Source organism: Canis lupus, chromosome 11 (genome assembly GCF_003254725.2).
Source record: "Canis lupus dingo isolate Sandy chromosome 11, ASM325472v2, whole genome shotgun sequence".
Taxonomy (NCBI): domain Eukaryota; kingdom Metazoa; phylum Chordata; class Mammalia; order Carnivora; family Canidae; genus Canis; species Canis lupus.
In genome coordinates, this window is record NC_064253.1 from 64,550,540 (window position 1) to 64,572,335 (window position 21,796).

The following is a 21,796-nucleotide window of genomic DNA, read 5'->3' on the forward strand; positions in this document are numbered from 1 at the left end:
AAATGAGGATAATAATAGTGCCTTCTCCATTTGGTGCTTTTGATTGCTGGTGAGATAATATATGTTAAATATAGCACAAATGAAGAACACATAATAACCGCTCAAAAGCTGATAGCTGCCATTATTATTTTTGTTGTTATTCCTTCTTACACCGTGCTTGAAGGGAGAGAGTCAGGTGGAATCAGTAAATGACTTTCCAGCTTCGGGTACTCTTAAGTTTTCACCTCTTCACCGATGCATGATTGCCTTTTCAATCACCCAAAGTTTTTCCCGGCGTTTTTTTGTGGGCTGCCAAAACCCAAGGTGATACTCAGAGGCACTAGGTGCTTTCATTGTCTTAATCCTCTTCCATTATTCAAACATTCTGATGGTCAGGTCACTGTTCTGCAGAACTGGAATGCATGGGATCCCACAAGACCAAGATTGAGCGCTCCCTGCTCATCCTAGCTGCCCCCAGAGAGGCTTCTGCAAACCCTAAGTAATTGTTTGCTGAACTGCATGGGATTGGGTTTGGTGCTGGCTGCATATTTTTCTCAGGGTCCCACCATAAAACCTTTGTTTGATGTGTGCATTGTGAGCTCAGAAGCCAGCTCGAACCGGAACCTCAGGGAAGACAATTTCCCCCTCTTGAATCTTGATTTTTTTTCAATATGTCCTCCAGTTTCCTGCTCTCCTATCTCAGAAAATGAAAGAAATACTCATCTTTTGGGTGGTAATAAGGTGTACTGGTTAAGAAAATAGCCTCTGAGATCAGAGCACTTAGATTAAGTATTGGTTCCCTTACTTAATAGTTCAGTTTTCAGTCCTTTGAGCCTCAGTTTCTCATCTGTAAAGTGGGGTTAGTATTGTACCTGCCTCATGTACCTGTATTGTATGAGGATTGAATGTGATGTTACACATAAAGATAAAGCATTTGACCCATAGTACATCTCCAGGGCAGTTTAGTTGTCATGCCTGGTTTTATTGTGTCCATGTTGGAGGGACAACAAAGGGGTCAAGAAGCCATGGAGGGGGGCACACTGGTCAAGAAAGACACTGAGGTTTTTCTTTGTGCATCTTTGAGCAACCTGAACATCTGCCCCTGGGAAGAACCCAGAGAGGTGTCCCTTACCCAGGAATGTACAGGTGGGGAAAGGGGTTCACTGACCTCTGGATGAGTTTGAGGAAAATAACTGCTCATCTAAGAGGTGGACCTTTTCTTTCCCAATGGTGTCTTCTCAAAGAGAGGAACCAAGAAAGGGGAAATTGCCCTTGCCGCCATGGCTTCTGGAGGCCCCGGGGCCTGGCACTTCCATCTGTCCCATGAAAGAGAATGCTAGGTCTCAGGCTCAAGGATGAGCTTCCACCTGAAGGGGCTGGGCCGGGCTGGGCTGGGGCCACATCCTGCCTCGCTCCTCCAGCCCCTGGCAGGACTCTCCCTCCAGAGGAAGCAGGCCCCATCAGCTTATCCTTGGGTGGGGTTTCCCAAAGCCAAGTGTTTAAAGGCAAATCATTGTTCTGCAGTTCCGCTAAGCTTTAATAACCACCCTTCTGAGAACTCCTTCGAGAACCAAGTGAGATTTTTAAAACCCAAGAATAGCCAAAGGCAATTACCAGAAGAGAAATATCTGAGTGAGTCTCTGTCCTGACACACTTGGTGCAGAGACTTGGGTGAAGAAGAGAGAGGTGGGACCCAGGCCCCTAACCCCATTCTTTTCATTATGATCAAACTAAATGCTCTCATAGTGGGTGGATCTTTTGTTTGCAAAATGGGGTTGACCGAATTTGGGCCCCAGGAAGAATCCTAGTCTAGGAAATCAGGCAATCTCGTCTCTTCCGGTCCCAGCTCAGCAACTTCCTGGGAGATGCTCCCATTCCTTTCTGTCTCAGGTCTCAGTTCTCTCTTGGAAACACAGAAGGCTGGACTCTAGACTTCCCTGCAGGTCTGGGGCTGTGTGTGGGTCAGTGGGTTGATGAGGGCTGAGGCATAGGGGTAACGAGGAGAACAGCCAGGACGGATAGGAAGGTTGGCCACGTCTGAGCAGGGTCCATACACTAAAGTCCCCACAAACAAAAGGGACCCTCTCCTGGCATTTGAGGACTCTGCTGTGTCCCCTGTTCTCTCCTTAAGCCAAGTGACATAGGTCCATTGACTGGACTCCCTTTTCTCCAATCTGTTTGTGGCTCAGCTGTTCTTAAGACATTCCGGCTATATAATCAGCATGACCTGAGGTGGTGGTAAGGAAGATGCCAAAGAAGAGGTCACGTAGAGGCTAAGGACATTGTAGAGGAGCTTTCTATCCTGATGAGAAAGCAGCTCAGTCAGCTCCAGGCCCCTTCTGACTCCAGTTCAATTTGGGGAACATTTAATGAGCCTCTGCTACATGCTGGCCCTCACTGCACTGACTGAGGGTGAGGTGGGGCTGGTGAATGGATGGCCCCAACTTCAGTGCTCAGGTCCTTAGGGGGCCTGGCTGGCTCAGTCAGTGGAACATGCAACTCTTGGTCTTGGGCTTATAAATTAAAGCCCCACATGGGGTGTGGAGATTACTCAAAGTCCTCAGAGTCCCACCACCCATATGTTTTATGTCTGATAACTATACCTCCACATGCTCCCTATCTCTAGATTTGCTGGCAAGTGACTAGGGCCACAAGGCCTTGCCTGGTTTAAGGGAAGGATAGGACCAATGACAGCCTGTTTGTTTCTTTAGCATCTAGAGCAACAGTGCTGCTATTTCTAATGCCCTCCATATCCTTTCCCTCAGCATTCCCCATCTTCTCTTTTCTCACCCCATGCCCTACCCTAAAGCTCTGATCTCTCTGGCTGCCCAAAACTCACACTTCTCATTTAACAGACACCTGGGGAGGCTAACTGGGTATCAGGCCCAGTCGCTGCCCCCAAGTACTTACAAGCTAGTTGATAAGCACCCACTCAGGTATCATCGATGAGCCAATGCTGTCAGCCAGACACACTTAAGGGCTTTCCCTGCTCAGGCACCAATGAGTGCCCTAAAGAGCAGAGCTATGAATTCATAGTGGAGGGAGAAGGCCGCGATGTCACTCTGGACACCTCACCAAGGAGCTGCCACTATACAGCAAGGCTGAGTACTGGCATCACCTGTGTTTTTAACTTATATGAATTCAAGTATATATTTCTAGCTAAAATAATGAGAGAAAAATAGGCATTTAAAAAGTATCAGAGATTATGACTGACATTCCAGTCTGTGTGCCTGTCAGACCCTACTGGTTGCTTGTCTGATAGCCATCAATCAACCTGTCCCCCTTCTTTCTTGCTGGCCACAATCCTGTTTTGTTCCTTTGTTCATCCTCCGAGTGGTTGTGTATTAAGAGAATGCTGACCCAGGGAAGGCCTGACTCGGTAGTAAATCCTGATTAATTAGCTCCAAGCCAATTTTGAGAATTCCATTTGCATATTCCACAGCTGGTTTAGAGATAGACTAATGCTACATTTTTGACCAGTGAGATTTTGGGCTATGTTGGGAGGGTGCTTTTGTGGAAGTGTATTTACTCCTCCCTTTTCCTGCCTCTGGATGTTTTCATGACACATAGAACTGCTATGTCCATCTTGGGACCATGGAAGAAGGTCAAGAGAATGGCAGAGGTCAAACTGAGACAAAGAGGCCCTGAGGCCATGGATCCGTTGAATCAGCCAACAACGTCTGGTGCCACACTACCTTGGGACTTCTTGTTCCATGAGCCACTCCTCTGTTGTTTAATCATCTATGAAGTAGGCTTTCTGTTACCTGCAGCCAAAAGCACTCTAAATGGTACACTCTAGTGTGGGGATGATAAGGCAAGTGTTCCTCTGCTGTCACCCAGCTGGTCTTTTCTTCTACCTCTCCATCTGAGTATCTCCAAACCCTGAGAAATTCTGCAGTTTCCAGATCTCTATTTTTTGTACAACGTGATCCTTAGCACAAGCCAACAGCATCATCTGGTACTTAACAAAGGAAACGGACTGTTCCGAAGCTGGAACAAAAAGTGGCTCTGTTGGGTTTTCTGAAGGATGGTGCTATTTTGGACTATATGGGAGATTTAAGGAATTTTCAAGAGTGGTTTTGACTCTTCAGGATGAGGTCTTTTGTCTTTAGAACGTAAATCCTCCATGAGATACAACTAACCTATGCAATAAGCTCTGGGCATAATGGAAACAGGGTGGTTCAAAAAAGTAAAAGGTATGGATCATTATAGCCTGGTTGCAGAGACAAAATTTAAATGAGAGGATTGATTTAGGCAATAGAGCACAGATTTACCTAAAAACTCTCTATGATGAGAACTGGAAGTTGATGAGGAAGGCAAGTCTGGAAGAGCTACGTCCTCTCCTCAGGCTGGGCTAGGTTATGCTACTGTAATACACAACTCCCAATCCCCATGTCTCAAAACAATAAAGGTTTAGTTCTCACTCATCCTACATGGCCATTGTGGCTTGGCTCTGTCTCTGCTTTGTGTTATTCTCACTCTGGGACTCAGGCTAACAGAATCACACTATCTAGAACATTACCACGCACCATGGTAGAGGAGAAGGTGCTCTGGAGGGCCCTGCATCAGCAATTACATGCTCCTGCCTAGAAGTGATAGATGCCACTGCTGCCCACACTCATCAGCTAGAACTAGTCACATGGCCACCAATTCTAAGGAGGCCAGGAAGTGAAATTCTGTTATGTGTGCACAAGAGGAAGGAACTAGAAATATTTGGTGAGCATCACTAATGATCCACTTTGCCCAACAATCTAAAATCCGTGTGGACAGATGACCTAGAGCAAAAGTCCACTCTCTTGTACATAAGGGTCTGTATCGACTTGTCTTTCTTTCTTACTCTGCTTTTACCTAGCAATGCACAGTGGTCCTGGGGGGTCTAGGTATAGCCAGCACCCTCCTGTACAGTGCCACCCTCTCCCTCTAGGTCTCTGATCTTTTCTTTTTTACTTTTATTATTTTTTAGTACTACCCAGAATCAGAAATAAGGAAATCATCCAGTATTCTCTGCAGTTCCATTGATTGCTTCCCCAACAAGCCTTCTTAGCAGCTTGTCCTCTTCTCTGTTCAGTCTGGTCCTGTTTCCCTTTGTTCAAACACAAAAGATGTGTTGTCTGCAGCTTACTATGCTCAGGCTCTCATGGCTGCCGTGCTACCATCTCAAATCCTCCATCTTGCAGATCCTCATGTGTGCCCTTGGCTTCTCCAGCCAGGCCTGGAGCTCAGCCTCCTTTCTTCTGCTTGTGCTACTCTGTCAACTGCATATGTGCTATTCCCAGCAGGAATCAAAGAGGGAGGCCATGCCAGTTAATGGAGTGCATCCTGTGCATGGAGACCAGAGATGTGGGTGCTAGGGAACTGGAAACTTGGGCTAATGGATTTCTTCATCTGACTGTGGGCTAAGTGAGGAGATGTATAAAAAGCAACAATTGGTTGGCTGATTTTACTTATTCCTGAAAGATTGTTATACAAGTGTCCCTAATGGGGAATTTATAAGCATATCTCAGCTATAAGTAGACAGGTCTCAATTTTTCCCACTACTCGGAAATGTAAGCCTGTTCTCTTTTTGGAGAAAGATGTTATTTTAATCTAGAGATTATAGAAATAATATAAAATATGCTTTCTCTTCTCAAAGAAATTATAAATAAGAACTTGAGAACAGGGAAAGAGGACAAAAGAGAAAAAAGTTATTTGGAAGTAGAGTGTGTAGAAGTATAATATGTAAAATAGTATATATAAGTATAAATATATATAATTATCAATTATCAAAATTCTTTGGTCCAATTCTTTATATAGGTTCGTCCCCTGAAATCAGAGGTGATTGTGCTTACATAACTGACTAATAATAGAAATGCATCAGTCTAGAATGTGTTGTCTTTTGCAATTATATATCTGACCTGTGAAATGTTTGTGCTATTGTTTTAAATACTGACCTTAGTTGAGTGGAAATTCATCTCAGGAACTTGGACATAACAGCAGATGTTGACAGTCATTGATAAAACCCTAGAGCGGAAGGATCTCAAACAAGCATTCCAAGCTATCCCCCTGCCTATTTGTGGTGCAATGCACTTACACGTTGGTCTTATGGAAATCACCATTGTGGAAACAGTAGTGGCATTTTTACATGCATGAGCATCCTCCTACTAAGAAACATCAATCATCTTGCTTCTCCAAGTCCTCAGGATGGGAGGGTCTGCTGCCCTTTGGTGTTCAAATAAAATTTACCTAAGGTTCTGTTGTATATATTCATGTCTAATACCCTATCCCAGATTCTTATCAACATGTCCTCCTTAGATTCTACTTTTTACAGGGAGCTCCTATGTGCACATGGCCATTCTCTTCTCTCCATCCGGAGATCCTCATTCTGTTTCTACAAAATAACACCAACACAAGACACTTACATAGAACAGATCTTCACTCTGTCTCCATTTGAGACTGAGGGGAGCATCATGTCGTGAGACGGCACTATAAAAAATTATAAATTGATGTTTAAACATCTTGGTTCTTCTCAAAAGTCCTTTTTATTGCCCTTGGAAATTCTTACTGCCAATTCTCATCCCAGCATCTTTCAGGTTCTCTCCTTCTTCTAAATGGACCTCTTTCTTTTTTTCCTACTTCCATGATATGGAGCCCATCATACCCAAAACTCAGTTCTCTTTCTGGAAGGAATTTTGCCTCTGGCATTTAAAATATCATTTTCCTGCCCTCACAACTTCTTGTTAGGATTAATAACATTTTAAAATTGAAATGTTGGGTCTATTTCCTCTTACTCTTTCCATCAAATGATAGGTCATCTAAGTTAAACTGTTGTCTTCAGGTACCTGGCTGGCTCAGTTGGTAGAGCGTGCAATGCTTGATCTCGGTGTAGTGAGCTCAAGCCCCACATTGAGTGTACAGCCTACTTAAATAATATATATATGTGAAGAGAGAGAGGGAGAGATGCGAATCAGTATTTGCAACTGAAATTTCTATGCAGGAAAGGGAATTACATTTGAATAAAGATAAAAGTGGTTTATCCAAAATGACTTTCATGTATAATTTTGCTTATGGAGTATATCTATTAGTTACTATTACAATAATGCTGCTTGACATTTCATCCCCAAACTCAATAGCTTTTATTGTAATGCATGTGCAGCTGGGCTAGGGTTTGATTGATCAAGACTTGACTTAGCTCTAAGATGCTGATGGGGGTGTCCAGGTTTGTTCCCCATGACTCCTAGTCCCTTGCAGGCCAACTGGAGCATGTCCTCCTTATGCTATAGTGCATTTCAAACCTTTGATTGTGTTATATCCACTAAGATCCCACTGGCCAGAGCAAACATCAGTGAGCAGGGAAGAAAACTTCTCCAACAGTGGGAAAAGAGGGGAATGAATATTTGCTGAACGATAATTCAAACTATGCCATTAAGTAAATTTCATATAATTGTCCATCATGCCCAACATCTGTATCTCTCTGCCAGCCAGATCTGACAGGTGCCAACAGTGGCTTAAACCAAGAGGGGCTCTTAGTCTGTTGGATGCAAGGTGTGTCAGGGAAATAATCCATTCATGTTAGGAGCAAAGATGGCTTTCCCAGAAAAATGCATTTAAGAAAAAGCTGACAACCTCCTTACAGCAATTTCCCTAGAGGAAACTGTAGGGCAGCTCATGAAACTGACCCAATTTCTACAACCTAGTGAGAGACAACTATTTGCACCTTGCAATAAATTGAGTGCATGGGTCTTAAGCAATCCATTGTGCATATGTCATTTAAAATGAGGCTCTCCAGGATCCAGGTTATAAAATAATGTAATTGATGCTAAAATATTAAAATTTAATTAATCTGATATTAGTTTCTTAAAAATGTCATGCAAAAATTGTTTCTGCTTCACCATCTGGTTTGTCCAATTGGTCTCTACAGAAATGCTGGAGTATAACAATCTTTCTTATACATATCTCTGGTTTTTTGATTTAGGACAAAAGCTGGTAAAGTATCTTATTTTATTTTTTATTTTTTATTTTTTTGGTAAAGTATCTTTTAAAAAATTATTGTATCGTTTTTATTGCATGAATACAAATTGGCACAAAAATCATTATGATACCACGCACAAAAATATATAGAATACTCTAATGAATATTTTGTGTATCTACAACTTAAGAAATAATTTTCCACTACCACACAATTTGTTTAATGATAACAGTATTGAGCAAGTGATGATGATAGCAAAATCACTACATAATATATTGAAAACTGGCATCACTGTTTTACAAAGCAATATGGGAACACATGCCATTAGCCTTAAAAGTATGCATACTTTTTGCCTAGGAGTCCTATTGAAGGATATTATTTGTGAGAAGAAAAGCATTTAGACAAAGAGGTACTCATTTTAGCATTATCTACACAGATGAGAAATTAGAAGTGACCTAAATATCCAACATTTTAGAAATAGTTAAGTAATGGTATACCAACTCAATGGATAATTATAGAATCAGTTAAATTGAAAATCTGAATATTGCTTAGCAAAATGTTTTTTTTTATTGTGGTAAAATATACATAAGATAAAACTCACATTGTAACCATTTTGAAGTGTATAGTTCTGTACATTAAATACAATCACAGTGTGATGCAACCATCCTCACTGTCCATCTGCTATAATACATCTTAGGGGCCAAATCTAGCCCAGTGGCTGTTTTTGTAAAGTTTTATTGGAACTTCGCCATGCCCGTTTGTTTACGTGTGGTCTGTTGGCTGTTTCAGTGGCAGCTTGAGAAGTTGCAACGGAAATGGCATGACCACAAAGCCTAAAATATTTACTGTGTGGCACAGAAAATGTTTGCCAATCCTGACTTAACATAATGCTAGATAATTGAAGTTTTTGAATTTGGGCTATTCACACAGGATTCCAGGATGAATATTGTCCTTGAGTTACCCTTAGACAAAATTATTTGTTAAGGCAATCAGCAGTGTAAGCAAATACCACGAAGCTAATTTTAACCTATTTAAGAAAACAATCTTTTTAATACTTTAGGCTATGAGCATTCATATCCCAGCAGGAAGTTATTATACCCATTATAAAATTTGTTTCTACTGGTTAAAGTAGTCCCTTAAAAACTTTACTAAGTATTGTGTTTTTAGCTTTTAAGAAGATGACTTTATCTGCAATAAATGCGTTTTTAAAAATATACTTGTCATTACTTCAAACATTTCTCTAATATAGACCATTCCACCTGGATTCACACACATAACTGCATCTGAACCGGTACAGTTTGACTGTATTGTATTCATGGGTATTTCTGAACACCAACCCCGGATCTCCTTTTCGAGGTGAAGAGAGCAAAACCCTGTATCTTGCCATGTGTCTACTCTTGGAGATCACCTGACAGTTTAAGAAAAAAGGAATACAAATCTTTATCAAGACTTGAGGAGAAAACAAATATAGATTTTAAAAGTGAATATAACCCCTCAATCATTTCCAGTATGTGTGTGGAATCTAGGGCAGTGAATAATCTGGAGTCAGCTCTATAGATGTGTGCATTTCTATGTCCCAGGATTCACTGTGAGCCCCCCAAAAAAGAGCTCAGTATGAGGGCTGGATTCTGGAAGAGTTCATTCCAACCTCTTCTCCACTCTGGACTGAGCATGGAACTGTCTGCAGGACCATCCATTAGACAGTGGACTCCAAAGTTGGAGATTAAGTCAAAACATGGGAGGTATTGACTGGCCATACTTTTGAAAGGATGCTTTCCCAGAAACTGCCCCGCAGGTGTACTGGAGCGACATTGGTTTCCTTTATAACACACATGGAGTTGGAACCTGCAAAATGTTGGTTAGGTGGCTATCCATGTCAGCTGAATGCACTTGGCTCAAATTTCACTTTTTTGTTTGTTTTGTTTTCTCAGGAGTCGGGTGGGAGACTATGCTGCTAAAGGGAGATGAGGCAGTCTCAGATGCCACAGAAATATCCAATGCAGACATGACTATCAAGGTAAGAGATCCTTTCTTTAGTTTGGTTCTCAAAGTACGTCTCTAGAGGAAAACAAGCCTATGGCAGACTTCTAGGGACAAAATGAGCACCGTCCCTCAACCTGCTGGGTTTCTCTCTCTATATTCATTGGAGCCTCCGTGAGTCAGCTAGATGTAAGATTTTCTGAAATTTGGCATCTGGATTAGGAAACCACCTAAAAGCTAGAATCCAAGGTGCGAATTCCAATGGGCTTGTTGCAGGGTCTCCAGAGAATATCTGCATGTAGGTTGTCTGCAAGTGGTAACCCCATGGGCACAGTAGAGCAAATCTGAGAATAATAGGCTGAGAAACCAGGCCCCACTGTGCATTGTGAAGAAAGGTCAGAGAGGCATAGAGTAGCTTTGATCTTGACTCAAGATTTCCAGTGATACCAGTGGGAAGGCAGCATGTGGCCCACTCCAGCTGGAACACCAGTGGCCAAAAGCTTACAAAATGAGTCATCTGGAAACCAACCTAATTATCACTGTTCAAATTAATTGCATGAGTTTATAATCATTGCCTAGATTAAGGAATCCATAGCAAAATTTATCAGATTCAACCGCTTCCCCTCTATTAATAGATTAGACACAAAGGAATGGTTCTTCCTTCTTGAAATTCTGTTTATGTTTCAATTAACAGAAGCTGGGAGCTGGAGGGCTTTCTAACATTTTTTGCTTGAATGATTAGAGTTTAAATCTAGGCAACTTGCAAACTTTTCATTGAAAAACCAAAAGTAGTATCCCACCATTTTTCTAAGTAAGCTCTAGGCCCAACATGGGGCTTGAACTTATGATCCCAAGATCAAAAGTCACATGCTCCACTGATAAGCAGCCAGGTACCCCAAGTGGTATCCCTTTTTATATTGAGATTTACCTAGAGATATTCCATTCCTGGATTTATTAGTAGAGGTTGTACAAAAGAATATACAGGATGAATTTATTCTAGTTTTCCTTTGTAATGTGGAGGCTAGACTTATGTTATCTATGTTTAAAATGTTAGAGCAAACAAAAATGCCACAATCAAATTAAATGAGAGATGGGATAGTAGCCTGAGTGGTCAAAAAAGTCAACTAATCTAAACAATAACGATTCAGCACTGAACGTTCATTTGCTTATAATTATAATGTTTAGCTGAAATTGCAAGACAATAATGTAGATTCAATGGTGCATTAGTGTCTCACTGGCTATTATTGCAAAGACAGAAATTTGTGTCTATGACCGCATTGGACAGAGAGAGAGAGACAGGTGGATGAACTTGATGGACGCAGATTTGCCCTTTTGGAGTCTGTCGTCCTTTGAAGTATGTGTTCCTAAAATGTGTTGCTAGTGAGCTGCAGATGTAGTGTAGACATTTAAATGATCAGAAAGACTAGAGTTTGTTTTGTAAAAGCAAATGGCGTATTCCGGTAGAAGCAAGTCTTGGCCAACTCCCATTTTTGTAAGGTTGCTGCTTAATCAGTCTGCTGATCCTTGGAACCAGGATCCTGAGTAAGTTGTATTTGGGTCTTGCCAGTTTAGATGCCGGTCTTGATCTCTCTTTCTCTTCTCTTTAATAAACAACTGGGAATGTGTAACAGAGGATTTTTAGTTCTCTGTTGAACTGAACCTGCTCTGAAGACTGGACACCATACACTTTAAAAAGTTAAACAAAACAGAAGTATATTTAAATATACCAGTAAATTCCTACAAATAAGGTTAAGTTCCTCTATTAATACCAATTGCTTCTCACTAAAGAATTTGTGAAACCTCTGGTGGATATAACATAGGGAACTACTTCTGTTTAGATCTTCGCCTTTGGTTTTCCCAATTATACAGCAATCACTAATTTTTTTTTTTCTGTCTGACTTATTTCACTTAGCATCATACCCTCTAGGTCCATCCATGTTGTCACAAATGGCAAGATCTCAACCTTTTTTATGACTGAGTAATATTCCATTATATATATTTCTTTATCCATTCATCTAGTGGTGAACACTTACCACTGTTCACTAGAAGAAAAGGGCACTCATATTTCAGTATAGCATCTATGTTACACCTTATTCTGTTTTGCTACATGTCTAGACATTGGTTTTTTAAAAAAGGGATGGATTGGTATTTTCTAAAACTTGTGTGACTCTGAGAATCACCTGCAGCAGTATATAAAAAACAACAGTAAAAATACAGAGTTTTTTGGGGAAAACATTGTCTCAGCATACAGCTAAAGCTGTATGGCTCCATGAACCCTGTCACTGCTCCTGGATCTCCGGTTTCCAACTAGCATGAGAAAGGACTTCCTTCTTCAAAACCCTTTGATTCCATTCCTTTTGAACACTGACCAAGGCCCAGGCATCTCCTCCTGGCTTTCCATATTTCCTTACTCTAACTGCAATTTTGTTTCTGGCTTTGTCTTCCACTCTGTCTTTCTGTACGCATCCTTGCCTTCTCTACCCAGCCTATTTGTAGCCAGAGCGATCCTTTCAAAAGGCCAACAGGATGACATCTCTCCGCTTCAGCCCTGCTGGCCTTCCCATTGCCTTGAGCACCTAAACCAAACTCCAGCAGGTGCTCTGCTGTTTAAAACCCTGTGACTTTTATTCACTGCCTCCTTGGTCTTTCTCCCCCTCTCTCCCTCTTTCTCTCCCAACCTAGTTAACTTCTCTTTGTATTCTTGGGCTCAAATATTATCTCCTCACATAGCACCACTTTCTGATCAATCTTAATTGTTAACATGCTTTCGCTGAACCTAGTACTCCTCTGAGCCAGTCACATGAATACCCACAGATGTCAACGTGTAACGTGTAGGCTCCTCTCCTGGAATGTGATTCCTAGAGGGCATTGCATCTGCAGCACCTGGTGGAGTGTCTAACACGTCGTGTGCAACTGTCAGTATTTGTTGAATGAACAAATCTATGAATGAACAAATGAAGATAAATTTCTAGATTGATCATGTTAGGGTGAGGGGCAGAGGGAGAGGGAGAAAGAATCTCAAGCAGACTCCCCACTGAGCACAGAGCCAGTATAGGGCTCAATCTCCCGACCCTGAGATCATGACATGAACCAAAACCCAGAGTCAGATCCTTAACAGACTAAGCCACCCAGGTGCCCCTAATTTAATATTCTTAAATTTACCAACCATCCCCGTCATCCAACTTCATAACATTTTATCACTTCCATAAGATCCCACATGCCCTGTAAGAGATAATCTCCATTCCCACCACAATCCTAAGAAAACACTTGCATATTTTATGTCTCTATAGATTTACCTGTTCTGGACATTTCATAAATGGAATCATATAACATTGTGGTTTTTTTATGTCTGGCTTTTTTTCACGTAGATGGTGTTTTTGAGATTCATCCATGCTGTATCCTCAACCAGTATCTCATTTCCTTTAGCACTGAGTAGTATTTCATTTAATGGGTTTACCAGTGTTTTGCTTTGTTTCTTAGTGCTTTCACAAGCTGATGGACTTTGTGCTTGTTTCCACTTGTTGCCTATTATGAACAATGCTGCTGTGAATGTTCACGTGCAGGTCTTTGCATGGACACATGTTTTCATGTGTTGTGCCTAAGGCCCTGGGGGTGGAATGGCTGGGTCATATGGTAAATGTATGTTTGACTTTGTGAGGAGCTATCAGGTTGTTTTCCAAAGTGGCTGCACTATTTTCAATGTCCACAGTAGTCAAACTGTGGAAGGAGCCTCGGTGTCCATCGAAAGATGAATGGATAAAGAAGATGTGGTCTATGTATACAATGGAATATTCTTCAGCCATTAGAGACGACAAATACCCACCATTTGCTTTGACGTGGATGGAACTGGAGGGTATTATGCTGAGTGAAATAAGTCAATCGGAGAAGGACAAACATTATATGGTCTCATTCATTTGGGGAATATAAAAAATAGTGAAAGGGAATAAAGGGAAAGGAGTGAAAATATCAGTGAGGGTGACAAAACATGAGAGACACCTAACTCTGGGAAATGAACAAGGGATAGTGGAAGGGGAGGTGGGCGGGGGGTTGGAGTGACTGGTGATTGGCACTGAGCAGGGCACTTGGTGGGATGAGCACTGGGTGTTATGCCATATGTTGGCAAATTGAACTCCAATTAAAAAAATTAAAAAAACAAAACAAAACAAAACAAAAAACCCAAAGTAGCTGCACCATTTTATACTCCCACCAGCCACAGAGAAGGGGTCTACTTTTTCCACATCCCAGTTACTTGCTTTTGTCCGTGTTTTGATTGTAACCATCCTAGTGAGTTTCACCTGGTATTTCACCAAGGTTTTGGTTTGCGGTTTGCATTTCCCCACAGGTAATGATGTGGAGTATCTCTTCATGTATTTATTGGCCATTTGTAAGCAGATAAGGTTGTTTTTTTTTTTTTTAAAGATTTTATTTATTTATTCATGAGAGACACAGAGAGGCAGAGACACAGGCAGAGGGAAAAGCAGGCTCCTTGTGGGGATCCGGAAGTGGGACTCGATCCCAGGACCCCGGGATTAGCACCAGAGCCAAAGGCAGATAGATGTTCAACTACTAAGCAACCCAGGCATCCCTGCAGATAAGTTTTTAATGGCTTGATTGACTTTAGTTGCTGAAGGGTTGGCTCAGTTTATAAATTCTCCACCACATACAACCCTTTCTCATTCAAGTGCTCAGTCAATGTTTCCTGAGTGGGGGATCCTCTTCCAGACTGGAGTGGGGGTGAGAGGTGGGGGGAGGGCCTCAACTCAGTCTTCCTCTTTAGTGTATCACTGCCACCAGCCCCACCACTGCCCTGGGTAGGGGTGTAGGGGTGTGGGCTCATCAGACTCTTTTCTTTCTACTTCTTTTCCTTTCTTTTCTGTCTGCCTATTTTCCCCTCACGTTTTAGTTAAAAAAATAATAATGATCTTTATTAGTGTATCATTTTTTTTATTGTGGTAGAACATGGATAACAAAATTTACCCCTTTAACCATTTTTAAGTGTACAGTTCTATAGCAGTTTGCCATTTATACTGTTCTGCAAACATCACTGTCCTTCATCTCTAGAACTTTTTCATTATGTCAAACTAAAACTCTGTATCCATTAAATAATAATTCCCCATCCCCTCCTCCCTCCAGCTCCCAGCAACCACCTCAGTGTTACCTTTTATATATAATAATATCTAGTTGTCTTCTCAAGGGAATTTAAGTACATCCTGTTAATCTTAAATAGCCAGTAAAATGGCTAATCCCCAATCTAGAATTTTAATGTCCTGTGGAGTAGGAAAGCTAGAAAGGCAATCACTTTACAGATGTTTAGAGTAGTATTACAAATAAAGGCTCTGGGAAGGTGCTTAGTGCTAGATTTTAAAGGAATTTGCCGGTCAAAGGGCTTCCTTTCTTCTGTGGAGTAAGCTACCCAGTGCCAACATCCTGGAAGTGTCTTGGCTTTATTTAGCTGGGTGCATTGCTGGGAGCCAGAAATTGCACCTGTTGGCTATGCATTGTTCTCTTGAATTTTGTTTATTTGATGATTATTCAAAACTACATCAATCATGTTAAAACTATCAATCTATGATAAATATCTTCTGAGTAGAAATCATGTGATTTAGCTGTCATTTTAATCAAATATGTACACCAACTAAATCCGAAATGCTTTCTGTACCTTGCCCTCTTGTTTTATATAACGATACGAAAAACTAAGTATTTGCAAAACAAAACAAAACAAACAAAACCAAAAAACGAAGAAAGTCCTGGCACACCAGAATTTTTTTTTTCAGAAAGAAACCTTGTACTTACTTACATTTATTAAAAGATAATGTAAACTGAGATATATTTAAACATTTATTTAAACATTGAGATATATTTAAACATTTAAACATTAAACATAAACATTTAAACATTTTGAGCAAAAATTGATTTGAATTAGGCAGCGCTAAATCAGAAGTGGTTAGCAAGGCTCCAAAGACAGAAACTCAGGGACAGATGTTTATAGAGAAAAAGCAGAAGAAAAGAAAGGAAATTATTGATTGCCTATGGTTTAAAGCCTCATTGGTTCTTGTGATTGGTTGTCCTTGGCGTTTTGATTTTATTACCTTGAAGCCATTTATAGGGTTAGATTTTGGTTTGCTTACACAGGTGGCCATGGCAATGGTGCCACCTCAGTCTAATGACCTCTTTGTTTAATTAACTTAACAACATATACAATACTTCTCGCTTGTGCTCAGGCAAGAAACAAGATGGGAACCACTGAGGCAGGTTGGAGATTCTGGCTGTAAAACCATGTAAAAGGGGGCATGTGTCCTAATCAAGGACGTGGGAAAGCAACGTTAAAATAAAAGGATGTTGCTTCTCTATATGTAAAACTTATGCTGGGAGAGAGATTGTTCTGGAAGGGCAGATGTTCTCCCTTACAAAAGGGGGAAAGCATTTAGAATCTTCCGGTGATGAATAGAGGCCACAGGTTACAGCTTTCTTTGGACATGGCTTTTAAAAAGCCATTCTGCTGAGGGCCTTTTGTGGCCAGCTGTGTGGAGCCAATTGCCCTTTGTATTTGATGATGACGACGCCGAGGATTGTTTTGTGTGGGGGCTCTGGACAAAAAGACACATTTGGGGCCAGAAGTCATTTCTACATTGTGTACATACGTAAAGATAGCTCTAAATTTGCTTCCTTGCCAAAGGAAATATTTTTATTGTAGATTTTTTTTAATCCTTGAAACCATTTAGAGTAGTAGATCTCTGAGAGGGTGGGAGGCATAGCAAGACCCAATGGCTACCTTTTGACAATACTCCCTGTTTGAGAATCATTGTCTTGAATTTTTTTTTTTTTGAAATATGCATTTTGCGTTGTTACCAGGTAATGGATGTGAAAGGCCATGCTGTAAACTATAAGAAGCAGGATCAAATTGGTTATTATTATTCCTATGTGTGACTCCTTATTTGACAAATACAATGGGAGTAAAATAAAGGAAATCCTAGCCATTGACAGCTCTTCATTATCTAAGAAAAGATAAGGAATATTCCTGACAAAGGAAAGATCCAGGTGCTTCTTTGCCATTTTATTTCTTCATCATGTTCCCTTGCCAACAATAATAGCTAATATTGATTATTTGCTATGAGCCCAGTTCTGTGTTAGGCCCTTCCAGGTACCATCTCATATAATCCTCAAACTGACCCTGAGAGGGAGAGACTCTTTTTCATCCCATTTTACAGATGTGGCCACTCTGGCACAGTAAAGATACTTACCAAAGATCTCAAAGTGAGCATTTGAACCCGGTAGATAGACACTGCTTAACCTCTCAATTTGCATTTTATGAATGCAAATTAGTTTTACTCTCAGCTAAGGCAAGGGTGCTCTCAGGATGGAGCAGGAGTAGCTTTGCCAGATAAAATACGGACTTTGAATTAAATTTGAATTTTAGAGAAGTGATGAATAGATTTTTGGTATCAGTGTGTCCCAAATATTGCATGGGACATCCTAAGAAATTGTTTATTGGTTACCTAAAATTTACACTTAACTGGGTGTCCTATATTTTAATTTGCTAAGTCTGGAATAACTAGTCAGGAGGGCTGTTACAAAGGAGGTGAAGATAATTGCTTAATACATTTTGATTATTGTGGTTTGGGATTTTTTTTTTTTCTATGACTTCATTCGAGGATTACAATTTGTTATATGAAGCTTTAAATCAGACAAATATATCCAGTTTCAGTTAATAAAATATACTGCTAACCTATCAACAGACCTCTCCTGACTTCTTTTTTTCTAGAAATAAGGGCTTCCAAACCTGACCAAGGTCAAGATCTATACCTCATTGGTTTCTCTATGAAATGAAACTATAGGAAACTGTCCCCAGTTTGTTTCTCTGGAGTGAAAACAAAAAACAAAAACCCGCTACCTTTTCCTCAATCTGGGCATGTTATGATTTTTCTGAAGCCCATTCTAGAATTTTAATTTTAGCTGAGCTATCAGTTGGCCTGATTTCATTTTCTGCAGATAGCTTCATCATCCCAGTTTTTAAAATGTTGACAAAATTTTCTTGCACTTTTACCAACTCTATTACTTGGTAAAATTCCCCTCCCTCTGCGTGGTCACCTCCTAAAATAGATGACAGTGGCCTGGATATTCCAAGTCAAAGATCTGATACATTCACAAATATTTCCTGGATACACCAGTGCATTTCCTCTTATGTTCATTTCTAGCATTCCAGCATCTAATGATGATAAAGCTCTAGAAATAGTCTCTATCCATGTAGGTCAGAGCCCATTTGCAGATAAGCCTGTCTTCTTATGAGGGGCTCATTGGCAAGTACTGAAGTTCTATGACTTCCATAGAACTAAGGTAAGCAAACCAAATGCAGAAGTCATTAGTCTTTGGTGCTCTTGGAAAGTCACCAATCTGGTTCCTGCCTAAGCAGGAGTTTGCCTATCCAGTTCATTTATTAATGAATTATCATGAATGTCTGGGAGCATTTAGAATGGCCCCAAGTTATTCCTAAAAAAAACAAATTATTCGGGGGATCCCTGGGTGGCCCAGCAGTTTAGTGCCTGCTTTTGGCCCAGGGTGCCATCCTGGAGTCCCGGGATCGAGTCCCACGTCGGGCTCCCGGCATGGAGCCTGCTTCTCCCTCTGCCTGTGTCTCTGCCTCTCTCTCTCCTCTCTGTGTATTCTCATGAATAAATAAATAAAATATTTTTTTAAAAAAATAAATAAAAATAAAAAATAAAAAACAAATTACTCACATGGCCATTTACAATAGGCCTTGTCCTTCTGAAACATAGCACATCACAGAGGTCTCATAAATCTTAAGTGTAAATCCCAGGAATATCTGTTGGATTTATAGGCAGAAACATCTTGCTTCATTATACAAGTATTTAAGATTGTTTAAGTGAGCACCTAATGTTCCTCTAGATAAATGATCAAATGCCTTCCTTTCCATCTCTCTTCTACCCACCCCCCAAGGGCCTTCCTCCTTGCTTTTTTTTTCTGTTGAAGTGAAAGCTTGCAGTTAACCTGGTCAAAATCATGACATATGTGTCAGTTGTACGTAAAGAGAGAAAACATGCTCAGACAAGGTGATTGATTGGCTGGGAGAACAGAGGGCAAAACACTAACAAGGCTTCCATACCAAGAGCAAGGCTGTTTTGGTGTAACTGGAGCCTATTGTTATTGCAACCATTGTTTCTTCAGAAATGAGCCAATGGAGACAGGACATTTATTTTAGCTCGGCACTCTTATGTCTATTTCTGAAAAGGAAAAGGTCCCTGCTGCTGCAATTCCCACTCCCTCTCCCAAAAGGTACTGGGCTAGCAGGTAGGATATTGAACGGATCATCATGATCTCCAAATGCTCATAGACTGGTAAGCTTTCATCTCGGATGTGCTGAATTTCTAGTCTCGTTCAGTTTAGAGAAATGAATAATGAGGGTAATATTCATAATGTGGATAGTGATATCCTTAGAAGATATTTATTCTAATGTATTGAGAACTTCCCATGTGTTGGCCATTGCCCAGGATCCTTAGAGGATTATATGATTATGATTTGATTCTTCCCACAACCCTGTGAGATAGGTACTATGAGTAATTTACAGAGGAAGAAAAGGTACAGAGAGACTAAGGAACTTGCCCAAAGACACAGCCAAGGAGTCTCAGAGCCCAGATCTAACCAGGCAGCCCTTGCTCTTAATGACTATGTCACACTGCTCTGCCTTGTAGAACAAAATGACAAGGTTCGTATGCAAATGTATAAAGTAGGTCTCTCAGCCCCTGATCAATAAGGGAGCTTTTATGTAGTTCTGTTTGCATTTGTTCTTCAGTACAAAGCTGGAGTTTATCTGGTGGGATAAGATTAGATTTCATCCCTGTGATTTGGTTGTTTTTCAGATTTGCCCTTGGGTCCTCATCCTATCAATATTCTGATTACATTTTCCTTATCATTCTACTGTGGTGATTCATGAATATGATAAAACAGAGCTGCCTCTTCAGTAAATAAGGGAAGCTGGGCCCACAGTGAATAAATAGACCTTTCATTGAATCTGGAGAAATTCAGCATATAGATGTCCTGCAGTATTTATTAGGAGACTACTATACCCACCAGGCCTGAGCTTAGGTCGGTTTCTTCATTTAGTGTTTCCTAAAATATCAACGCTCCTATGTTATATGGTATTTGTTAACTTGTAGGTAAAAAAATCAATTTATTGAATGTTGTGTTGCACGCTTTTGTACGAGGTGTACCATATTTAACCAGATTCAAATTTTAAGAGTGACTTTTCAAATTGATGTCACTAAATCCTCTGGAAATTCTGAAAATAAGAGCTTATGTAAAGTTGAGAAATAGATAAATATTCACCTACTAAGAGCTACTGTTTTCATTATTCTTAATGTGTTTTAAATGTTTGTTCTTACAAAGAAAATACGAACAAAACCCAAATAATGAAAAAATTTCCAAGTTTATATTAAGTTTATTGCATGAGTGACATAGGGAAATCCCTCTTCAGAGAAATGGCATTGCAAAAGAGGCAGAAAACTTCCTTCTTTTTCAAATAAAAAAATGCATCCTGTTTCTAAGCATTTTTCATCGTATTTGACAGTTTATTAAATTAATCTTTTTTCTCCATGTGGACTTCATCAAACTTTTCTTATCCTGTGATGATCTTTTTTTTTTTTTTTTTTAAAGATTTTATTTATTTATTCATGAGAGACACAGAGAGAGAGAGAGAGGCAGAGATACAGGCAGAGGGAGAAGCAGGCCCCATGCAGGGAGCCCGACTTGGTACTCGATCTCGGGACTCCAGGATCACACCCTGGGCTAAAGGTGGTGCTAAACCTCTGAGCCACCAGGGCTGCTCCATCCTGTGATGATCTTGACCCATCTTCCTGTTTGTTTCTTATCTCCTCTCACTCTTCCTCCCTCCCTCCCTCCCTCCCTCCTTTCTCCTTCCATCCTTTCTTCTCTTCCTTCCTTCTTTCTTCCCTTTCTAGATTTTCCTTCCCTTCTTTCCTAGCTTTCATAAGGGCACTATGTTATCTTACCAGCATTATTTCATTTAACACTTACAGCTAACTGTGAGGCAGGTACCCTCCTGGTCCTGATGGTACAATAGATGAAGAAATCGATGCTCTGAGGAAGTAAGGGATTTTCCCAAGATCACAGAATCTTTAAGAGTGGAATCAGGATGCAGCCCAAGGTCTGTTCTATTCCGAGCCCACGGTTTAGTGCTTTCCATATAATGAGGACACATTTCTTTTATAATTGGGAAAATTATTTATTTATTCATTCATTTATCTATCTAGTCATCTATTTATTTATTTGGGGGAGGGAAGGCAAAGGGACAGGGACAGGGAGAACCTCAAGCAGACTCCACCCCTAGTGCGGAGACCATTGTGGGGCCCGATCTCATAACCCTGAGATCATGACCTGAGTTGAAATCAAGAATTGGCCACTGAGCCGCCCAGGCATGCCCAAATTTTTTAATTAAAATTTAACAACCAGGAGGCGCATCTGGGTTGCTCAGCGGTTGAGCGTCTGCCTTTGGCTCAGGTCATGATCCTGGGATCCTGGGATTGAGTCCCACATCGGCCTCCCTGCATGGAGCCTGCTTCTCCCTCTGCCTGTGTCTCTGTCTCTCTCTCTCTCTGTGTCTCTCATGAATAAATAAATAAAATCTTTTTAAAAAAATGTAACAACAGGAAAATAGTCATGATTCTCTAGGAGAAGGAATTAGGCAAGAGCTGATCTGATCTGGGATCCCTGGGTGGCTCAGCCATTAAGCATGTGCCTTCGGCCCAGGGCGTGATCCTGGAGTCCCGGGATCGAGTTCCACGTCGGGCTCCCTGCATGGAGCCTGCTTCTCCCTCTGCCTGTGTCTCTGCCTCTTTCTCTCATTGTGTCTCTCATGAA

The 21,796-nt window shown here is 40.7% G+C and overlaps 1 protein-coding gene across 9 annotated transcripts in view; it reads left to right on the forward strand.

Annotated features, from left to right (window-relative positions):
- PALM2AKAP2 (PALM2 and AKAP2 fusion) overlaps nt 1-21,796 on the forward strand; it is a 460,195-nt gene that overhangs the window by 320,441 nt on the left and 117,958 nt on the right. For all 9 annotated transcript variants that reach the window (XM_049116365.1, XM_025432731.3, XM_025432733.3 and 6 more), the window contains one exon: nt 9,856-9,941. In XM_049116365.1, the coding sequence (XP_048972322.1) occupies nt 9,856-9,941 (86 nt within the window). The remainder of the gene's footprint in view (nt 1-9,855; nt 9,942-21,796) is intronic.